Consider the following 21,817-nt stretch of genomic DNA (forward strand, 5'->3'; position numbering starts at 1 on the left):
TGTGTGTGTGTGTGTGTGTGTGTGTGTGTGTGTGTGTGTGTGTGTGTGTGTGTGTGTGTGTGTGTGTGTGTGTGTGTGTGTGTGTGTCATTGCCGTGGTCATCCTATCCAGGTCGGCGACAAGGTGATGGTGATGGGTCGCTCGGGCCTTTGGCAGGAAGTGGTGGTGGTGCCCGCGGTCCAAACCTTCCCCATCCCTGAGGGCATGAGCTTCGAGGAGGCGGCTGCACTGCCTGTCAACTACGTCACGGCGTACATGATGCTGTTCGACTTCGGCAACCTGCGGCCTAACCAGAGCGTTCTGGTCCACTCCGCAGCAGGTACGCGACACCAAAGAAACAGGAAATCAAACCAAAACAGGCACAGAAATAAGTAAACACTTGATCCATGAACACTTTATAATAATGTAGTAGGCATTTATATGCCTCAATAATGAACTAATAACTCGCAAAATATGAATACACATTTAAAGATGATTAATAATTGTATTTTATAGTTGGGGGCACCTATCTCTAGGAGCTAGGGGCTGGATAAATGAACATATCATTCCATCCAGTGGACTGTACCAACTGGTATGCTGATCTATCCATCACACATCCGGATGGATACTCCCACTTCTGATGTCGCTAGAGATTACATTTTTTCATAGCTTGTAATGGCATCTGCTATCTGAAATCTGGTAATAAAAAAGGTCTCATTTCAGCCATATATCAGCTCACATATCAGCTTCAAGTGTATATAATTTTTCTATTCATGTAAGTTCACCATTCACCAAAGGCTAATAAATTGACTTGCAACTGACCATTATCTTTGACTACTATTGCTATTTAGTCATTTTATCCTAATCTGACAGGTCAAAAGGTCAACACACAGAAACATATGAACACATAGACACACGCATGGACACATAACCAGAAGATTCTTGCCGTCACATATAGCTGTTGTTGTTTTGGTTTAGCACTTAGGGTTGACTGCTCTGAGAGTGCTACACTTAAATAAAGGTCAGTAAACTTCAGCTAACACCACTGCACAGTCGTTGCATTGAAATGGCCTGGCTAAGCGAGGCAGAATTCGATATCACACCAAGTAAAATAATTGCATGTCATTCATTTTGTTTCTTTGAGCTAGGTTCAGTATACTACAGTTTAATATATGTTTATTGATGATGTACAATCATGTATCAACGTAGTGTTCTTCAAGCCCTTGCTTATGCGTCCCACTTGCATATGAATCTATTAAAGTGTAATTCCGGCTATTTTCCCGTTGATGATCAAGTATAGAGCTTGCCCGGAGCAATGTAACATCGCAAATAGCTTCCATGTTATTGGTGCAGGTCGTTATTGGTCAAAGCGAAGCACTAACATTTCTCAAAATAGCACCAAACCTCTGCAGTAGCATGACTAGGGTCCCTACACATAAAACAAAGCATCAACAACTTAGTTCGCGTACCGGGAGTTTATTAAAAAAGACTGTTTTCCAAGTCTGTGCCTTACCGGTAGGTCCATGTTTCCAGGAAGTCCACACAAGTTGATTGCCGGCTACCGTAAATAATATAATAGCGGCGCCAAAAAATGTTACTGAACATTCTCCCCTCTTGATACTTGGCTGTTTTAAATTGTTGCAGCCTTTATTATATTATTTACGGTAGCCGGTCATTGTCTTGTTTGGACTTCCTGGAAACATGGACCTACCGGTAATGTAAAAGACCCTTGGTTAAATTTTTGCCGGGATTACACTTTAAGGCTCCCTAACAACTCTGTTAGTATCCCACCAACTCAAAACCACAATCATGTAAGCTGCATATTTCCCTTTATCTCTCTTGGCTCTACTGAGGCTGTCGTGTAGAGTGTATTGAATGTGCAACTCACACCTGCCACCTGGATGTGGAGGGGTCAGAGTTTACTTCGAGGAGGTGGGGGGGAAGGGATGAGGGAGCTGAGGGACTGAACACACCTGTGCCGGGGTGGCTGAGAAACAAGCAGCATGAGAGTGTGTGACTCTGTTATTCACGATCAGCCCAGCTGCAAAGAAATATGAGGACAATAAGTCTTACCACTGTTGACGGGGAGTGGGTGTTGATGGCCGAGTTAAGCAAGCAACGCAGAGGGAAGCATACATCTGTTATGTAGTCAAGAAAACAAAAATTACACATTTATCCCACAAATGTAGCATCCCCAGAGCTGGGGGTTATCCTTTCGGAAGGAATTCCTGAATTTGTCACTCAGATTGTAATAGTAACATGTTTTTCATTTAAAAACTCGCCTCCTGTTTGGCTTGACATTGAGCAGCAGGTGGGCCATTATCCTTTCAGAAGTGCAGGGGCCAACATTTCTAAAACATTATTGGTGTTTCGTCTGCCTCTCCACCTATTAAACCATTGAGTTAGCCTATGTAAGCACTATGACTATTATTTTCTGTCTGCTGTTGTCTTTACTGTTCATGTCATTTTGAAGACATATTCATCTTGTATTGACTCTGACCACAAGTAATTTTGAGTTGAATTTGGCAATTCAGAAAAAATAAACTGCAAAATGTATTTGCAAACATTTGATTTGGGGTAAAAGAGAATGTAGAAGGCGAGAGTAAGTAAATTACCATTTATATAAGAGATATTGTTAGACGCATTTGCAGAGATACATGGCTTAAAACTTTGGAGGAGGGAAAAGTGTTTGAAGGAGGGAAAAGTGTGGCCCCCCTGCTTCCGGGCGCCGACCCTGTTGAGCAGTTGTCAGGGACATTGGGACCGCTGTGGAATGGAGAAGTGGGAGCCAGTCAGCCAGATGGTTCTAGACCCAGTGCTTACGTACATCTTTTTAGACGAGAACTGTGCTACATTTCCTCCTTGCCTCAATTGAATCAGAGGCTCTGGTTTCTTTGAATCATGGCTATCCGAGTGACCTTAGCCTAACTTTATCGGACATTTGAAATCAGTTTTGAGAAGAGAGAACACGTTTTGCGTGCAATGTTTCATTTTGAAGAGATTTTAGAGTTTTGACAAAATGGTGAATTCATTTCAGTTTTGTGTTTCGAGTTTTGAGAAATTGAGCTATCGTTTCAGAAAACGTGTTTAAACAATTGAGAAAAACTTTAATTGATGCTCTCTAAGGGATATTCATATGATAGCTGTGTTTATCGTTTTGGTGGAAAGAATCAGTTTTGAGAAGAGAGAACATGTTTTGAGCACAGTGTTTCGTGGTGTTTAGAGTTTTGAGAAATGTAGCTATAGTTTCAGAAAACGTGTCTAAAATGCTAATATTTTAATTCTAACATGCAATTATAATCACTGGTCAGTTACAGAATTTACTAAAATGGCACGCTAATGTGATGTGATTTCTCTAGAGATGATATGACAGTGGTTCCAGAACCATGAATGTAGCGAATCATATAATCTTTTTTTTTTTTTTTTTTTTTTCGCCTGCTGCAACATTCTAGTCGCCAGAGAGGGATAATTTTAGTGATTTTAAAATTATTTAATTTATGTTCAGTGTGCATTGGCCAATCTGATATGTCTTGACACAAGAACTCCTTCTAATTCAAGAGCAGCTTTTTCTTTAATGACATAGAAAAGTTAGATTAGAAAGAAAAGAAGACTGAAACCTATTTTTTACATACTTCCATATTGTGTTGTAATGCAAGCTGCATTGATTATTGCATTGTTCATATAAAGTCATATTTGAGACAAAAGCTTTTTCTCTCATAAAATATTAGATAAGTTAATTAATCTGTTGATGTCTTTAATGATCATCACCAAAAAGTAAGGAAGGAAGTAGGAAGTGATTAGCAAACTCTGAGTATCAAACTCAGACGTAAACATTTGGAAACGTACATAAAAAGAATTGTTGCATCGAGATGCATCGATAATCATTTTAGAATTGAATCGTTGACCTCATAATCGGAATCGAATCGTGAGGTGCCAAGAGATTCCCACCCCTAATGTTGACCACACAAACACAATGATAGTGGAAATGCCTATTATTTCGTTGGTCTGTAGTAGACAAAGCTTTAGTGCAGCAGAGAGCTCATGCTAAACCTTTAGTGGTTCAAATAACAAATTATACCATCTAATAATGAAAGTTACATTTAATTTGTCAAGGATGCATGAAACCAATGTATTGTGCTTAAGAAGTGGTCACATGTGATCCCATAATGCAACGGCTGTCTGAGAGAAATCACTTGATTTGTGAACTTTTGTCTCAGAGATCAGGTCCCATGACATGTGTCACAACTCTCTATGCAGATGAGTGTGTGCCCATGTGTGCGTGGGTGTGTGTGTGTGTGTGTGTGTGCGTGTGTGTGTGTGTGTGTCTGTGTGTGTGTGTGTGTGTGTGTGTGTGTGTGTGTGTGTGTGTGTGTGTGTGTGTGTGTGTGTGTGTGTGTGTGTGTGTGTGTGTGTGAGAGTGCGTGCATGCGTGGTTGTGTGTGTTTGTGTGTGTGTGCTTGTGCATTCATGAATGTGTGCAACCCGGCATCGCTGACTACTCCTCATGTCTCTCTCTCTCTCTCTCTCTCTCTCTCTCTCTCTCTCTCTCTCTCTCTCTCTCTCTCTCCCTCCGTCTCGCTCTCTCTCTCTCTCTCTCTCTCTCTCTCTCTCTCTCTCTCTCTCTCCGTCTCTCTCTCTCTCTCTCTCTCTCTCTCTCTCTCTCTCTCTCCCTCCGTCTCTCTCTCTCTCTCTCTCTCTCTCTCTCTCTCTCTCTCTCTCTCTCTCTCTCTCTCTCTCTCTCTCTCTCTCTCTCTCTCTCTCTCTCTCTCTCTCTCTCTCTCTCCCTCACTCACTATCTTGCTCCAAACAATGGTTGTTTGTGTCTCCTCCGCAGTCCAACCTCGCTCAACCACTGGAGTGCACATCTGCATCCTCCTCCCGCAGCCCCCCCAGGGCCGCCCCCCCCCCCCCCCCCCCCCCCCCCCCACGCTCAGGGGGCTCCGGCTGACCCCTCGCTAGCCGTGCTCGGCTCACCGGCCCCCCATGCTCACATTAACACCCCGTCCTGCTGCTTTGGGTTGTTTTCTCCAGAGAGCACATTGACATTTTGTATGTGTTGGGGGGCCCTACACTCGGCCAGGCCCAAGAGCTTTTCCTACGACCTCCCTGTGAACCAGGCCCTAATGTTTATGGACTTGGCGCGCAGCCTTACCGTACCGCACCCACACCGCTACATTCAGGCATTATGGTGCATGACATATGAGGTCAATCTCTGTCCTGGGATCAGTTGGCTAGGCAAATGCAAATCCTACGCATTTTGTTGAAGTTCGATGTGGGGGGGGGCCCATTGTTTTGCCATTTAAATCGTGTCTTGCAGCGGGAGTTGGTGACGTCTTGATCCCGTTTAAAGGCGTTTGGCTTTTTCAAGCCGTAGCTCTCCCACATCTTCACGTCGGCCGTCCTCTACTCCGCACACTTGACGAGGTGCTCATCGTACCGTATAGCTGTGTTTGTCTGTAACAATTTAAGAGACTGTGTAGCTGCGTTCGTCTGTAACATGCTTGAAGATTGCATGTAGCTGCGTTTGTCTGTACCGCGTTTGAAGACTGTGTGTGGCCGCGTTGGTCTGTAACCTCTGTGAGGACTGTTTGTAGCTGTGTTTGTCTTGAAGACGGCGGGCGTTGTCCAAGCGACAAACTGTCATGAATGGTTTACACCACTCAATGGATCTGCAAGACTGTCAACTCTTATTTTAGTCTTAATTTGCATCTTGGTATCACTGAACGTTTTTTATACTCCGTGTGTTTTGGTATTTGGTGGAGCCCAGTTTCTCTTCATACAGCAGCCTTTAAACAAAGGATGCTGAAGTAGTTCGAAAAAAATACCAAAACAAAATACCTGAAAAAGACATAGAAGGAATCTTTATAGGCACAGAACTTTCCAGAATAGAATTATTCCATTCTACCATTAGAAAGCTATATAATTGTAGGAGAGAACGACTTAACATCTTATCAGCCTAAAAGACCATGCTAGGCCTGTAATCCATAATCATTTCTCAATGGAAAATCAGGCCGGCTACTTTGAGCATTAGTTCAAATGTATATTATAGATATATTGTGCCGTCTCCAAAAAAACCTTCTCTATTCTCTCTTTTTCGCTCCCCATCACTCTATTCTGTGGAGGAGGTCTTAGCCTAGTTTTTTCTGAGAATGCTAATTCAGGCTGACTTCTGAAAAGTAGTGTGGGCTGTGTGAGTGAACTGCCTCTGCTCTGTGCATCCTTCAGTCCCCAGCCTAGCATACCCTGAGGCAGATTGGCTGCAGCGATAAGGCAGGGGAGGGGCTGTCCCCCAGGTCAGCCTCCACCACTAACCGACGAATCACATCGCTCCGCTCATGCGCTCGTCAGCCGCTTAACCTTTCCCAAACAATTGCAACGACCACATAGCAGGTGTATTGGAGATGGAGAGCTGCGTCGTGTTTTGCATGCCTACACATCCAACTGTTGTGTATTGCATTCTAAAAAATGTTAAATGTTAGAATGTTATGTGTGTGTGTGTGTGTGTGTTTGTGTGATTTAAGTGTGTGTGTATGTGTGTATGAGTCTGGAGTGTTCTAGTGTGTGTGGGTGTGTGTGACCTATGTGTGTGTGTGTGTGTGCCTAATGTTATAAGTGTAATATAGTGTGTATATGTATGTGTGCGTGCACGCATGTGGGCATGCATGCTTTGTGTGTAGCGTTTGTGTATTGTGTATGTTTCTAGTGTGTTATTGTGTTACAACATGACATGGTGTATTATGAATGTTTGTTTGGGTATTCTGAGAAATCCTTTTGAGGAAACGTGCAGCAACAGCAGCGACCTCCTCACGATTCCACAGGATGTTATTTCATTCACTCACATTCACTACAAATGGGCTTCCTTTACTCCTCACACAGACACACACACACACACACACACACACACACACACAAAAACAGCACACACCTACGTATGCATGCACCCACCCACGCAAACACTCACGTACACAATCCTATCATCAAAAAAATGGCATGTTACATAATCAAGAGTTACTGCGAACCAAGCTCTATGCTGATAAAAATCGAGGACGATAGGTGCAGATTTCTTTCTGGCAATAGACATTTAGATGTATTTATTATTATATACACCATTTTTGAAAGTTGCATTGAAGTTGTTAAATAGGCTAGTTTCAGTTGGTGATTTTCGGTTGGCCTGTTTATGCTCTAGTTCTGTTTAACCATAGAATGGTAATGCTAATGGTAGTTTAGGATTGGGGTTGCTTTGTCCAGGAAAAACATTTCAAAATAAGCTAAAAATATTAAACATAGAAATGTACAGTCTTAAAAGATGTGTGTGTGTGTGTGTGTGTGTGTGTGTGTGTGTGTGTGTGTGTGTGTGTGTGTGTGTGTGTGTGTGTGTGTGTGTGTGTGTGTGTGTGTGTGTGTGTGTGTGTGTGTGTGTGTGTGTGTGTGCGTTTGTGTGTGCGGTGTGTGCATCTGTATGTATGTGTGTATGGGTGTGGGTGTGGTCGTGTGTTTACATGGCAGATCAAGTGTTTATTGTCCTCCATTATAACCTTAAAAATCATCCCAAACTCCCTCTATGAGTGTGTGTGTGCGCCGCAGGACTGTGCATGCACTTGCATGCATGCATACCGTCATGCACGTCGGTGCATACATTTCATACACACGTGCATTTGCGTTTAAAAAAGAGAACCTGCATTCTCCATTCTAGCCTGGATTCCACAGTGTTTTTCCCAGGAGTCATTCCAACAGCCTCTTAGCAAGCCGTGCCAGACACGCCAAGCACTGTTTTTGCCAAAATGGGAGATGGGGTGATGCAGAGTGAGGGACAGAGGGCAGTTGTACATCCTGCATCCTATACCACATATCTTTCCCCTGAGGGACAACAAATTAGATAGGTGAGCACCTCCGTCTCCCTCATGCCCCGCTGTGTAAACATTTTAATTTAATCTTAAAGGGAACAAATGGGATTAGCCCTGGCTATTAAATGACCACTTCCCTGGACATTGCGTTTGGAATTGTATACACGTATTTGAATTTGATTGTTATGTGCACTGCATTCTATGATTTAATATTAATTGAAAGGAATCTTATCTTATATTAATATGCTATAAAAAAAACATAAACTATGCAAAAATAACTATTTATTGTTCACATTCATATGTGTAGGATGTAAGGAGCAAATTCTTACTCTCCCAATGGCGAACTACTGATGGACATATATTTTAACATGGGAACTTTTTTGCGAGGATTAGCAGATTTTTTGCATAGCAGCCTAAAGATCATTCTGCCTGGGTCCTGGCATCTTCCTAATGTGTGTGTGAGTGTGTGTGTGTGTGTGTGTGTGTGTGTGTGTGTGTGTGTGTGTGTGTGTGTGTGTGTGTGTGTGTGTGTGTGTGTGTGTGTGTGTGTGTGTGTGTGTGTGAGTGTGTGTGTGTGTGTGTGTGTGTGTGTGTGTGTGTGTGTGTGTGTGTGTGTGCGTGCGTGTGTGTTTGTGTGTGTGTGTGTGTGTATTAGTGTGTGTGTGGAGTGTTAGTGTGTGTGTGTGTGTGTGTGTGTGTGTGTGTGTGTGTGTGTGTGTGTGTGTGTGTGTGCGTGTGTGTGTGTGTATGTGTGTGAGTGAGTTTGTGTGTGTGTGCTTGTGCGTGTATGTGTGTGTGTGTGTGTGAGTGTGTGTGTTTGTGTATGTGAGTGAGTGTGTGTGCGTGTGCTTGTGCGTGTGTGTGCGTGTGTGTGTGTGTGTGTTGTAGGTGGATGGGGGAAGCTTGCTGGTATTGGGTAACGGGTGAGTAGGTTGGTAATGCAGGCTATGTGGTCTTGTGATGCAGGATCAGTCTTAAGGTTAGTAGACCGATGCTGGTTCCCATGCTACCCAGATTAAAAAAAAATCCTTATTTCTGTAAAGAAAGAAGAAGAAAATATAAAATATCTTTGAAGTGTGTGGTCACAAGTGTTTATTATTATTTCTTAATTGCACTGCATTCATTTGCCAAATTAATATTGCGTCTTAGAAACGATGTAGTTGTCTTGAAAGAGTCTCTGACATCTACATTGCATTCTTATTATTTCTGTACCACAAGACGCTTGCAATGTCATGTTACATTTGTGATCTTATCCCATGGTACAGCATGCCCACACACAGACACACACACACACACACACACACACACACACACACACACACACACACACACACACACACACACACACACACACACACACACACACAGCCAAGCACATACTCCTAGACGACTTGCTATCAGCTGTCGCTGTACGTGGGCACAAGACTCATCGGTTACTGTAAGGCTAATGTGAACCAGGGGGTTTACCATTGTCATCCAAAGACTCCTTCCTGTGTGTCCAAAAAGAACCTATCAACGATACAAAATGGCTCCCCTTGCTCAGTCATCTGTAAATTGGTTGGAGGTTGCCTTGGCAACCAAAACTTGGTTTCAGTTGGAGGACAAGTAGGAACAGTGCTAATATGAAGGAGCCTCCACAGTGCTCCCCTGCGACAGCAACAGCCTTGATCTGGTTAATTTGTCGGATCCTTTCTTTGCGTGTGCGTGTCTGTGTGTCATTTGGTTCATATTTACATTGTTTTTGCCTGGCGTCAGTCATTGATTGTCGTTAAATTAAATTTGTTGTGCCATTGAAAGGCAATATAGCAGAGCAATATTTGTTCCAGGTGCTTGCATGCTTCTGTTAAATTCAGGTTATTCAAACGATGTGATCAATAGCAACATACACATCAACATCTGCAGGTTTTCTAAGTCACCAGACCGTCCAACACAACCAACAGTAGTGCCATATTTTATCTAGCTCTCTGTTTAATGCCAGCCCCAACAGCATCACCTGTATCATTAAGAACGGAACTCAGGGAGATTGCCATATTGTGGCCTGTGTCACTTTGTGCTATCCCACCCGAGATAAGGATGGGCTTTTTAGCTCCTCAGGCATGAGTGACCTTTATGGCAGGGCTTCAGCTGCTGTCCGCCCAGGCGCGCTCTGTCTCAAACAAGCTCCTGCGTATCAGTTACCTATTACAACCTGCTGGGGCTGCTTCAGCAAACACCGGCCACAACTTTGCAAAGAAATTAACAAATAGAGGGAAAATCAAACACTGATCGCCCCACACAAACACACCTCCACCTGAAGTACCTTTGGTTTTGGAACAGTCTGCTCTCGTTTGGAGATCGTAGACGACATCATGTCGCCGTGTACCGAGAACGTACCACGTCAACAGGCAGGAGCGTTCGGCAGCAATGTTTATCTTATTATTCAGACAATGCCCTCTATCTCCTCTTCCCTAACAAACAGAAATACCTCAACTGGGTCAAATAGTTTATTATCTGTAAAATAGGTCATTTTTGACCTGGTTGTCTCGAACACGAGGAAAATGTCCTTACAATGTAATTTAAGACACAATGAACACAGTTACGTTTCGATGCGTGCATTTATGTGTAGGTGTTTGTTTTAGCCCAGGGCAGCACAAGGTAATTGTATTTAATGTTCTCCTAGCTTTTAGTTTCCCCCCTGAGCCCAACAAACACATAACCATAGCATTATTGACTGAGACATAAATAATGAAAAACATATTTCCCTGCTGTTGAGAAGATTTGTGGAATGGGCTTCGACGGTTGAGCAAGCATCCATCCAGGCTGGCTCAGTGCCAGTCCTGGACACCTGAGTGGCCATTACCAGGGAAGACAGTCCTTTAGCCTTCCCTCTGTTGTTTGCGCACATTACACACACACACCATGGTGCCGCTCAGCCTTTCATCTCCTTCCTTCTCCTCTCTTCTTGCAGGTGGTGTGGGCATTGCCGCCACCCAACTGTGCCAGACTGTGAAGGATGTGACTGTGTTCGGCACAGCATCAGCCAGCAAGCACGAGACCATCAGCCAGGGTGGGGTCACGCACCCCATCGATTACCGCACAAAGGACTACGTGGAGGAGGTCCGCAAGATCAGCCCCAAAGGTGATAGGTGGTTTGCTTTCATCCCATGATGACACTTTGTTTGAATGTTATCGAGGGGAAATCGATGAAGTACTAAAGTGATTTAAATATGTCTGGTATGTATGACGAGAAATATGACGAGAAATAATACTAGAAATTGACTCCTTTCTGTCAATGTTTCAGGTCACTGAATCCTCACTGCCACAGAGCAATATGAGGCAGTGGCTGTACATTGGAATTGTAAGCAGCAGCCACCTGAATGCTTGCATATGATTGAATTTATCTGTGGTAACATTCTCAGCCTGACGCCATGTTTTTGTTAGACTGGCAGTGTGAAGAAAGAGAATAATTCTTCAGTTACAACTAAGTGATTCATTTGAGCTTTTTGCATTCACTGTGTTCAAACCTTCTACATGAATCCCTGAACGTTAATCATAACGGCACCTCTCTTTCCCTGAGAATCGCTTTAAGTTATTGGGAGGTAGAACTTCATAGCTAACCAGACAACACCCCAAATCAATAGAACTAGACAGCTTGGAAACAGATCAAAGCATGCAAACATGTATTGGTTTTCCTCAATATCATATATCTTTCTCTGTACACCAAACATGATCTCCAGAGATGCCAGACCACATTTTTAGCAGTTAAAAGCATTTCATACAGGATGCATTTATGCAAGGGAGCAGGTGAAAGAGAGAGAGAGAGAGAGAGAGAGAGAGAGAGAGAGAGAGAGAGAGAGAGAGAGAGAGAGAGAGAGAGAGAGAGAGAGAGAGAGAGAGAGAGAGAGAGAGATGGAGAGGGAGGGAGAGAGAGAGAGAGAGAGAGAGAGAGAGAGAGAGAGAGAGAGAGAGAGAGAGAGAGAGAGAGAGAGAGAGACAGAGAGAGAGAGAGAGAGAGAGACAGAGAGAGGAAGAGAGAGAGAGAGAGAGGGAGAGGGAGAGAGAGAGAGAGAGAGAGAGGGAGAGAGAGAGAGAGAGAGAGAGAGAGAGAGAGAGAGAGAGAGAGGGGGGGTGCTACAGAACGAGACGGAGGGAGGAAGAGAGAGAGAGAGAGAGGAAGAGAGAAGGGGTCGAAGAGCGCTAGAGAGAGAGGGGGAGAGAGAGCAAGGGAGGGCATTAACTGGAAAGTAGATGAGAATAGATTGACAGCAAAAAATTAAATGAAAGGATAGAAGCAGACGGACAGACACAAAGCAGATACAACATAGCCAATTAGAGGCCAGGATAAATGTCAATGTGTCCATCAATCTTTCTAGGCTATGTTCCAAGAGCCCTCCTGCTGTGAAGCTCTACGAATCAATAGAAAAAGGAGGGTTTACTGCAAGGCGTGGTTCCTGGGTTTAAGGGGGCCTCTTGTGAACATCATTAATAGGGCCAAAGCTCTAAGGGCACTAGCCAGCACACACGTAAACGAGTCTTCTTTTGAGTTAGGCCACCGCTGCTTTCCATCTGTTGAGGGACTCACTTCCCATCTAGTGAGTTTGTTTCTTCGATAATAAAAAAAAAAGACAAAATCTGCCTCTTAGCATTGACACAAATTAAACAAGAGCAAAAACGTAATTCTTATTTCATCCTTCTCCTTCTCCTGACAGGTCAAACACTGATGCATGCAGCCAATGTCATCCTCTGTACACCATATCAACACTAATCTCTCTTTCCTATACTATGCGACGTCTAGGACTTGATATTATTCTGGACCCTCTCGGAGGATCAGACACCCACAAGGCCTACAACCTGCTGAAGCCCATGGGCAAGCTCATCGCCTATGGTAAGAAGTTCAAGATCACTCTATCCTGAGAGTTGAGATTTGCACACAATCGAAAAAGGCCAGAAATTATGTTTTCGCACCTCAGGCTAGAGCAGAGGATAATTGATAATAGACCCGTAACACCCACGTCTAATTCTACACAGACATCATGTTCAGATTGCAGCTAGATCAATGTATTTCACAGCGAGAGAGAGCAAGCTAAGGATGCTAAGCAGTTCGAAACACATTGCTAATGCAGCTCAAACCAGGGAACACTGTAAGAACACCACACTAACAGAGCCTCAACCAGTGACCTCACTAAGAACACAAGGCTAACGTAGCTCCAACCAGTGGAATCTGTAAGAATACAACGCTTCCGTAGCCTCAACCAGTGAACACAACGCTATAGGGTTCAACCGGTGAACTCAGTAAGAACACAAAGCTAACATAGCTTCCAGAGAACCATGGTTGCTGCTGGTATCAAGCGCATCCTCCAGCATAAGCCATCCATGTGTAGAGAATTGTGTCTCCGCACAGGGTGCTGCGTGTCGTGGGAAGGCCCTTCTCTCCACACGTACACGTTCTCTGTATCGTTGCCAATCTGAGGCCAGCATGCATGCATCAGTAGGCGGGGTCGGCATCCGTAGAGAACAGGGCCTTGCCTTTTGCACTATGCCAATAGAAAACCAGCTACCCCAGCATGGTCCCCCCACCACCACCGGCCGCCCTCTTCCATTCAACTCCTCACCCCTACAGCAGCAGCCTCCCCCCCCCCCCGGACCCTCTATACCCACACCACTACATGCCCCCCTCCCCGCACACTCCCCCATCCCTCTATGCAAGGCTGTCTTCCTCTCCCAGCGTATCAGGAGTGTGCGTGGTGGAACAATGGCTGGTTCTATCCAACAGGAACCTGGAATGTGTCTGAATGTGGCAGAATGGGTTTCTCTGAGCATGCTTTGTGTCTCTCTTTCTCTCTCTCTTCTCTTTTTCTCTCTCTCCTTCTCTCCTCCCTGCTTCCGGAGGAGGAGAGGGGTGGAGGTGGAGGGAGTGAAGGAAGAGATAGAGGGAAAGATAGAAGAGAGGGATGGAATGAGCCAGAGAGAGAGAGAGAGAGAGAGAGAGAGAGAGAGAGAGAGAGAGAGAGAGAGAGAGAGAGAGAGAGAGAGAGAGAGAGAGAGAGAGAGAGAGAGAGAGAGAGAGAGAGAGGGACAGGGACAGGGAGAGAGAGAGAGAGAGAGAGGAGAGAGAGAGAGAGAGAGAGAGAGAGAGAGAGAGAGAGAGAGAGAGAGAGCGAGAGAGAGTCAGGAAAGGGGGAGGGAGACATGGGGGTTAACTTGACATAGAGCAGTGTATTATCAGGGGATGTGTGAGGAGGACAACGATCGAGTTTGAAACCAGGGTTTTGGATAAGAGTGTATGGGAGAGAACGGTCAACTGATAAAACCGGTGTGTGTGTGTGTGTGGTGGTGGTGGTGGGGTAAATTGCGGTATGGGTGAAGAGGGGGCGCCTGTTGAAAATAGAAAATGGGGAGACCTCATTGGAGGACTGATATTAGAGCAGCAGGGCAACACGGCTATCAAATGAATATCGCTCAGAGAGCATCAATTAAACACTGATCAATTCAAAACACTTCCATCAAAATACTATTTACATATGTTTTGGCTTCATGAGGCCAGCTTTCTTTTTTAAATTTGCAATTAGGTGGTACATACAGTATAGCATAAAGACTGTTATAATAATACTTTATAATAAGGTGCCATAATAAATAGCAAACTAGTCATTACCTAACCCTTTGTTAATATTTGTTAATTGTTAATAATATATCTATTTGGCACAAGTAAATGTTTTTTTGTGTCGCTGGTTAGGGTTAGGGTTCACTGACAATACACCAATATTACCTATTTATCTTTCACTGTGTCCCTCTCTCACTCTCTCTCTCTACCCCTTCATCTCCCGCTCTAAATCCCTCTCTCCCACTCCCTCCCTCCCTCTCTCCCCTACTCACTCCTTCTTTCACTCTCCCACTCTCTCTCCCTACCTCTCTCCCTCCGTCTCTCTCCCTATCCCCCTCTCCCTCTTTCTCTCCCTCCAACAATCTCTTTCTCTCTCTCCATCTCTCCATCTTTCTCTCCTCTCTTTCTCCACACCTCCCTCACACCCACTCCCTCTTTCCCTGTTTCTCCCTCTCTTTCTCCCTCTCTCCCTTGCCCCCTTCCGCCCACCCTTGTCTCTCACCCCTCTCTCGTGGTCCAGGTGCAGCCAACATGCTGGCTGGTCAGAAGAAGAACCTGCTGGCAGTTGCTAAGAACTGGTACCACCAGTTCTCCATCCACACGCTCAGCCTGATCCAGGGCAACAAGTCTGTGTGCGGCTTCCACCTGGGCTACCTCGACGGGGAGACAGAGCTAATCAGCCAGGTGATGGACATCGTACTGGAGCTCTACAAGCAGGGCAAGATCAAGCCCCGCATCGACTCCACCTGGCACCTGGAGCAGGTGGGTCCCATCAGGGGATTGTGGGGGTTTGGGAGGGGAATTTGTTTGAGGGATTGAGGTGTGTGTGTCTGTGTGTGTGTGTGTGTACGTTTTTATTTGGTTTAAAAACTAAACCTGGTTTTGGCTTCCAGTGCAGTAACGGTTTATGTTGGTTATATCGATAACAGCAACGGAAAAATATCTATGAAATATATATATATCAAATCAAATAACTATTCTCCTCACATTTTTTAATATATTTCCTGGAAGATAAATAATACAAAATGACTTTTGAGTCATAAGCATGGATGTTGATACTGAAGGGAACGATGAGAAAGAAAAACCAACAACGAGGAACGGTGGGCCCTGGCTGACTTGTCCTTCTGTCGAAGCCAGGACTGGTCAGGCTTGGGGCCACGCTTTCTCTCTCTCTCTCTCTCTCTCTCTCTCTCTCTCTCTCTCTCTCTCTCTCTCTCTCTCTCTCTCTCTCTCTCTCTCTCTCTCCCTCTCTTTCCCCCCTGACAGCATCTCTCTGTCCCTCCATCTGTCTCCTCTTTCATAGGAAGCTCTTTCTCCATGTCTCGGTTATTGAGTCCCTTTTTCTCTGCTTTTGCTGTATTCCCTCCGTTCTGCCTCCTCTCCCTCTCTAACAGTATGTGTCTCTCTCTTTTGCTTTCTCTTTCTTGTTGCTATGGTGACCTCCCTTAGAGAGGGAGAGTACCAGAGAGAGAGAGAGACAGACAGAGAATGTGTGTGTGTGTGTGTATATATGTGTACATGTGTGTGCGTCTTAGGGAGGGGTCTCGATCTACGATAAAGAGAGAGAGATACTGACTGTATACCGAAAACAAGAAAACAGGATTGAGTGAACACACACGCTGTTGTTTTCATCTGTTAAAGACATATCTTATAGTGTCTGCATAAGGGCAAGTCATAGCAAAATGTCTTGTGTAGGCAGGAGTGGCTGTGTCTAGTGAATCACTTAGTTCATCAGTGCAACCCAGAGGCAAACGCAACAGTCGGATCTACGAGAACCTCCCCTTTTTCTTAATTTGCGTTGAAGTGTGAGTGTCTAATAGCTATAAAGCTCAACCACTATTTTGGTCTCCATTTAGATCCAACCATTTAATACAAATCTGAGAATAATTCAGACTGGAAACAAAATAGAGGCAAAGCAACAACCTCGGTTGTCAACTGTGGCTCCTACTACGACTTTTCATTAATGCTTAAGATCCAGTTATTGAAATGATATTCCTCCTCCCCCACTCCCTTTCTCTCCATGCGAAGGACACCGGTTGCTTCCTCCCCCCAACCCAACCCCTCCCTCACGGATATCTCCCACACTCCTCTCCTCCTCTGCCATGTTTGTAGCAGCGCTGCGTGAGCCGCTGTCACCAGGGCGAGGAATCAGCCAGGCTTATGTTGCTAGGAGATGGAGCTGGCCACTCTATCGCTCTGCCATCGGTCGCTAGGTGGGCTAGCCTGCTTGCTCATGCATGGGCTTTGGATTGGATAATGAAAAAGATATGGAGCAGGCGGGCAAGGGAAGGGGAGGTGATAGCATGGGAGGGCGTGGCCGGCTAGGATCTTCTTATGCATTCAGTATGGGCCAATCACTTAGCAGTATCCCAAAAGCCGTCTTCTGGAAACCGGCCAATAACCGGCCAATAACTAACTGGAGGCAACCTGGGCTAGCCATTGTCTTCTAACCCTGTTGTCCAATCCTACATCATTATTTCTGTCTATTCATAGCCCCTGGTAGCATCTCCCGCAATTTAAAAAATGTAGAAAAAAAGGATGAGAGTATGTTTTGCTTCGGATGTGTGCTGACGTATGTCCGACTCCCAAAAATGTGGCACAATTTATATGAATCTTGTGCAGAGGCGTCCACCAACCAAGAGGCTTATCATTAGAGTTGTCAAGCTCACTCCAGTGTGCCATATGCATCTGACTATTTAATATTTTAATCAGCTGTAAGAGAGCTGTAATTTAAGTGCAATTTGTTTGAGATGCCACAGACCGTCAGCTATATGTGAGTGAAATACTCTGTGAGAATATATGTTTCTAGTTGACTGCGCCTGCGTCCAAGTGAGCCATATTCGATTTTAGACCGCTCCTGGCTCAATTCAGACCAATCACAACATCCTTTCCCTGATTTGTTTTCGGATTTCATCTTGCCTGTCGATCACAGGTGTTTGATATGCCACACTTTTCAATGGAGAGGTAACGTAAGAAGGGAGGGGGGCATTTTTGGGGGGTGAGTTTACATAAAAAATCGTCCTCTTTTCTGTTCTCTCTCTACAACTCTAAAACCTGACCCACAGAACCTTTCAGCATCTAGAACGTATGCAAATGAGGCTTAATCCCTTCTCTGCGTCCTCCTTTAGGTGGGCGATGCCATGAGGAAGATGCAGGAGAGGAACAACATCGGCAAGGTCATCCTCATCACAGAGCCCATGCCTGAGGAAGAGAAGAAGGAGGAGCCCAAGAAGGAGGACAAGAAGGAGGAGAAGAAGAAGGACGATAAGAAGAAGGACGACAAGAAGAAGGATGAAAAGAAGAAAGATGAGGCCAAGAAGGAGGAGGAGCCCAAGAAGGAGGAGCCTAAGAAGGAGGAGGAGCCTAAGAAGGAGGAACCCAAGAAGGACGAGAAGTGAGCAGGGAGGAATAGGGGTAGTCGAGCAGAGCAGCGGGGGAGCTGGCGTCCTGGGAGTGGCAGGGTGGTGTTGGGAGGGGGGGGGGCATGAGATATGGATAGAGATGGGAAGAGATGGATTCAGAATGGAGAGGGTGAGAGAAGAGGGGTACAGTTGGCGTGGGGGGGGACGGAGGGCAGGTGGGTGGAGGAGCGTTTAGGGTCGGTAAAAGTACCTTCACTAAGCAGACCATCTCGCTCATCTCTTCCAGGGTCTCAGCACCGTTGATTATTTCCTGAATCGTGTCATCCCCCCTAGGGCTGTGCTCCACCCAGTACTGCACCCCCAACTTCTTTTTTTTATCGTCACTGCAACCAAACATCTCAGACACCTTCTCCCTGGTGTTGATTAAGGCTATTATTAAATAAGGCTAGTTGAAAAGGGGTAAGGGGCTGTGAATCGCGCTCTCTGCTCCACGAGAGTGAAATAACATAGTCACACCTTTAAGGACCTATGACAAAAAAAACACCCTTAGTATTTGGGTGACCTAAAGAGATTCCCTGAGACGACAGCAAGCCACTGTGTTGTGGGCTCTCTCTCTCTCTCTCCCCCCTTGACTCCCAATACGCTGCTCCATCTCTACCCCCCCCCCCCGAATGTGCTAAAGTGTTCTGCTCTGACTCCTAACTGCCACATCCACCCAACCATTGTTCTGAGTTCCCCCCATCCATTCCCATCCCTCCTACATCCCCTACAGTCTGGACCCATGGACAGACTTCCAGACAGACAGACAGACAGACAAACTGACAGACGGCAAGGCAAACTAAGAGCAAAGTGAAGAACGACACACACACACACACACACACACACACACAAATGCAAACTCACACGCACACTCATTGTCCAAGCCACAGTTATGAAACTAAAGATGAGTCACCATTGTGTACGATTGGCTGTAGCCCCCTCCTCTTCTCACCTTTTCTTCATACCCTGGTGAACGCTACGTTGGCAATAAAAATATATCGATTGCGAACCACTTCCTAGTTTAAACAAGAGAAGTCCACTAAAGTTAAAGTCTTATCTGGCTCAGCCATCTTGTTGAACAAAGAGTTATACTATTAGCTATATTATACAATACGACATGTATCACTGCACACATAAAGTACATCCATGCAGCTTTGCACCATTTTAAAACGCATAATGTCCCTTTGTATTCGATATTGAATGGTGATCGTTGCTTAGTTTGCGCTCCTTGGAAACAGATTTTCTAGCTGACTAACTGTTGGCAAGAAGGGTGCAGTGCCAATTAAGGAAGAATTTGTTTCTGTTCAAACAAATTGCAAGCAGACACACTTAGAGAAACACACACATACACAATTTCTAATGAAAGGGGCACTGTCATGTGGGGACATTCAAGCGTCTAAACGGATCAAGTGGGAAGGGGGTACGCTGCTCCTTTTCCTCAGGATCAGGAACTCTTCCTCCCTGATCCTCCTCAAGGCATTCCGGGACATTCCGGCCCTCACCCGGTGACCACCAACCGCTCGTCGTTCACCCTGAGCCGGGAGACGAGAGATGAATCCATGCTGCTGTCGTGCTTACTATCCCCTCTCTCTGGCTCTCTACTCCACCATTCTCTCTCGCTCTCCTCTCTTTCTCCCACCCTCCTCTTTCCATCTCCCATCTCCCTCGCTATGGTCGGCATAGCAACAGGCGTCAGGCTCGTCAGAGATGGCACTGTGGTTGGCTTCTCTTGCGCTCTCGCTCGCCGCCCCTCCCTCTCCCCCCTCTGTCTTTCTCTCTTATCTGCTCTCCTCGTTCTTAATTATTTGCCAAAAGTTGGTACTATAGACCAATATTAAACATTTATTAGAAACTTCTGCCTTTCCTGCCATGTTGTTGTGAAATTTGAATCATATTGACTTTGTGAGTGCCACCTGCTACAGTCCTAAAAGGTGTCAGGGTGGTCATAAAATAATGTCCCCCCTAATGGCAGACCGCCTTTGGAACTGATATTGTTCTTCTGACTGCCCTCATATCACAGGTTGTATTCACAAAATTCCTTTGGGATTTAGATGAAACGGCGACTTATCCTGCCGTCTATCGTACCCGTCTGTCTGTCTGTCAGCCTGCCCCATACTGTCCAGCCTCAGATGGTGACTAGTGATTTTGAAAAAAACAAAAGAAAAAAAAACGAAACGTGTTGAGCATGAGTGGCCTCCTCATGTGTTGTGTGTGGTGTATCATCGTGTGTGAAGATGTGCGTGTCCTCAGGTTGTTTGTCAGGTTTAAAAAAGCACCAATTATAATTCTCCCACCCAGATCACCTCCCTCTAATTATCTCACTCTCTCACTCTCTCTCTTGCGCCTTGTCTAATATGTGGCCCTGTTTGTAGAGGCCAGTTGGTATTGGTATTTTGCACTCTGCTCACTGATGCACTTACAAGCATAGTTTCCCTGCTCTAGCCTACCTGAGGCCTGGTCCTGCTCTTCTCATTCTGCTATCTTTAAAGATAGTAAGATAGTAAACTATCTTTACTATGTTCCTGCAGAAGCTCACCAAGAGCATCACTAACACACACACACACACACACACACACACACACACACACACACACGCACACACACGCACACGCACACACACACACACAAACAATTTTTTGTTAAACATTTCCGATCATTCATCCATGCTGACACCGTCTGATGTGAATCGTGGAGTTGGTTCGGCAGGGCTGGACTGGGACTGCTAGGTTGGAGAAGGGAAGTGACTGTATCCTGTCAGCCTTTAGTAAGCCCCCCCCCCCCCCCCCCCCTGATAACCTGTTGAAGCGGTGCTTGTGTTCCTGAGTGCCATGAGACAAACAAACGCTTCTGTAAAACTATGTTTTCATAAATGTTATTTTATTTAATTTTTTTCAAGGGTTTAAAGTTCAAAGTTCCTACACGGGGGCACTGCTAAACTTTCTGTTGGTATGAACCATTGTGCCAAATTACTATTTTTTGGCTCTTTGTCTTTTGCATATAAACAAAAAACTTTTTTTTAAGGTTAACTCAACCTTATAGAATACAAAAATATGAAAAACATTGTGTAAGATTTCTATCCAAAAAGATAATGGGTGCTGACAGAATTTATAATGCAGTTAACAAAAGTCTAACAATTGAGTGTTTAATTATATGCAGCCTTGCTCTACTGTAGGCATGCACCGTGTTCTCTGTTAAACAGTTTTGCTCATCTGCCCATCACTGTGTATTGAAATTTAATTACATTTGAAAGAATCCCAATCGTAGCTAATAAATCACATCCAATCGCAGCCTGCCTGCCTTTATTTCTGTTGTTTATAAATAAGTGATCAGTATTACAGTAAACACTGTACGTTATTTAAATATTGATATCATAATCCTACATATGATACATCAATGCATCACCAGATATTTGGTAGCTCTGCACGTCTTTGATCCGGCTAATATTTGTGGGAATAGCTAATGAAGGAAGCCTTAACACAGCTGCCGTCATTGCGGATGCACAGCTGTTTGAATTCTCCAGGTCCAAATAACTGATCCCAGGTCAGCCCAAGCATGTCCTGAGTTCCCTACGGGCTAGTTTGAGTTATTACACTTCTTCTGCACTGCACAAGACTTTTGATGGCTGTAATTGTCAACTCTTAGCAATATCAACATTTATTTTGCCTGCACACATGGAGTACATAACTTAGGAACACATAACTGGAATGGAATGTTAAGTAATACACACACATATCCCCCCTCAAGGTTGAATTTCTTTGATAGGGGTGAAAGCAAGAAGTTTGAATGAATCTGTTGCCTACAAACACCTACAAACTCAAGAGATGCATGGAAAAAAAGTGCAAATGTTTCAAAGTAATACCGCACAGGTATTAGCATTTGTATGTTCATAGATTTGTACATGCCCGCTATACATTCGGATAGCGTAAAATATATTGTGCCAATTATCAGCTACAAATGTTATGTACCAGTAGCTAACAAAGAAAGTCTCATATGCTCAGTGTTTCCTGTAAGTT

At 44.8% G+C, this 21,817-nt stretch overlaps 1 protein-coding gene across 1 annotated transcript in view; it reads left to right on the top strand.

Moving 5' to 3' along the window:
* vat1 (vesicle amine transport 1) overlaps positions 1 to 21,091 on the top strand; it is a 28,200-nt gene extending 7,109 nt beyond the window's left edge. Inside the window, exons 2-6 of the mRNA XM_030340320.1 lie at positions 112 to 319; positions 10,771 to 10,941; positions 12,598 to 12,687; positions 14,924 to 15,165; positions 17,532 to 21,091. Coding sequence (XP_030196180.1) covers positions 112 to 319; positions 10,771 to 10,941; positions 12,598 to 12,687; positions 14,924 to 15,165; positions 17,532 to 17,801 — 981 coding nt within the window. The 3' untranslated portion in view covers positions 17,802 to 21,091. The remainder of the gene's footprint in view (positions 1 to 111; positions 320 to 10,770; positions 10,942 to 12,597; positions 12,688 to 14,923; positions 15,166 to 17,531) is intronic.
* Positions 21,092 to 21,817: the final 726 nt, after the last annotated feature.

This window comes from Gadus morhua, chromosome 2 (genome assembly GCF_902167405.1).
Source record: "Gadus morhua chromosome 2, gadMor3.0, whole genome shotgun sequence".
NCBI classification, from domain to species: domain Eukaryota; kingdom Metazoa; phylum Chordata; class Actinopteri; order Gadiformes; family Gadidae; genus Gadus; species Gadus morhua.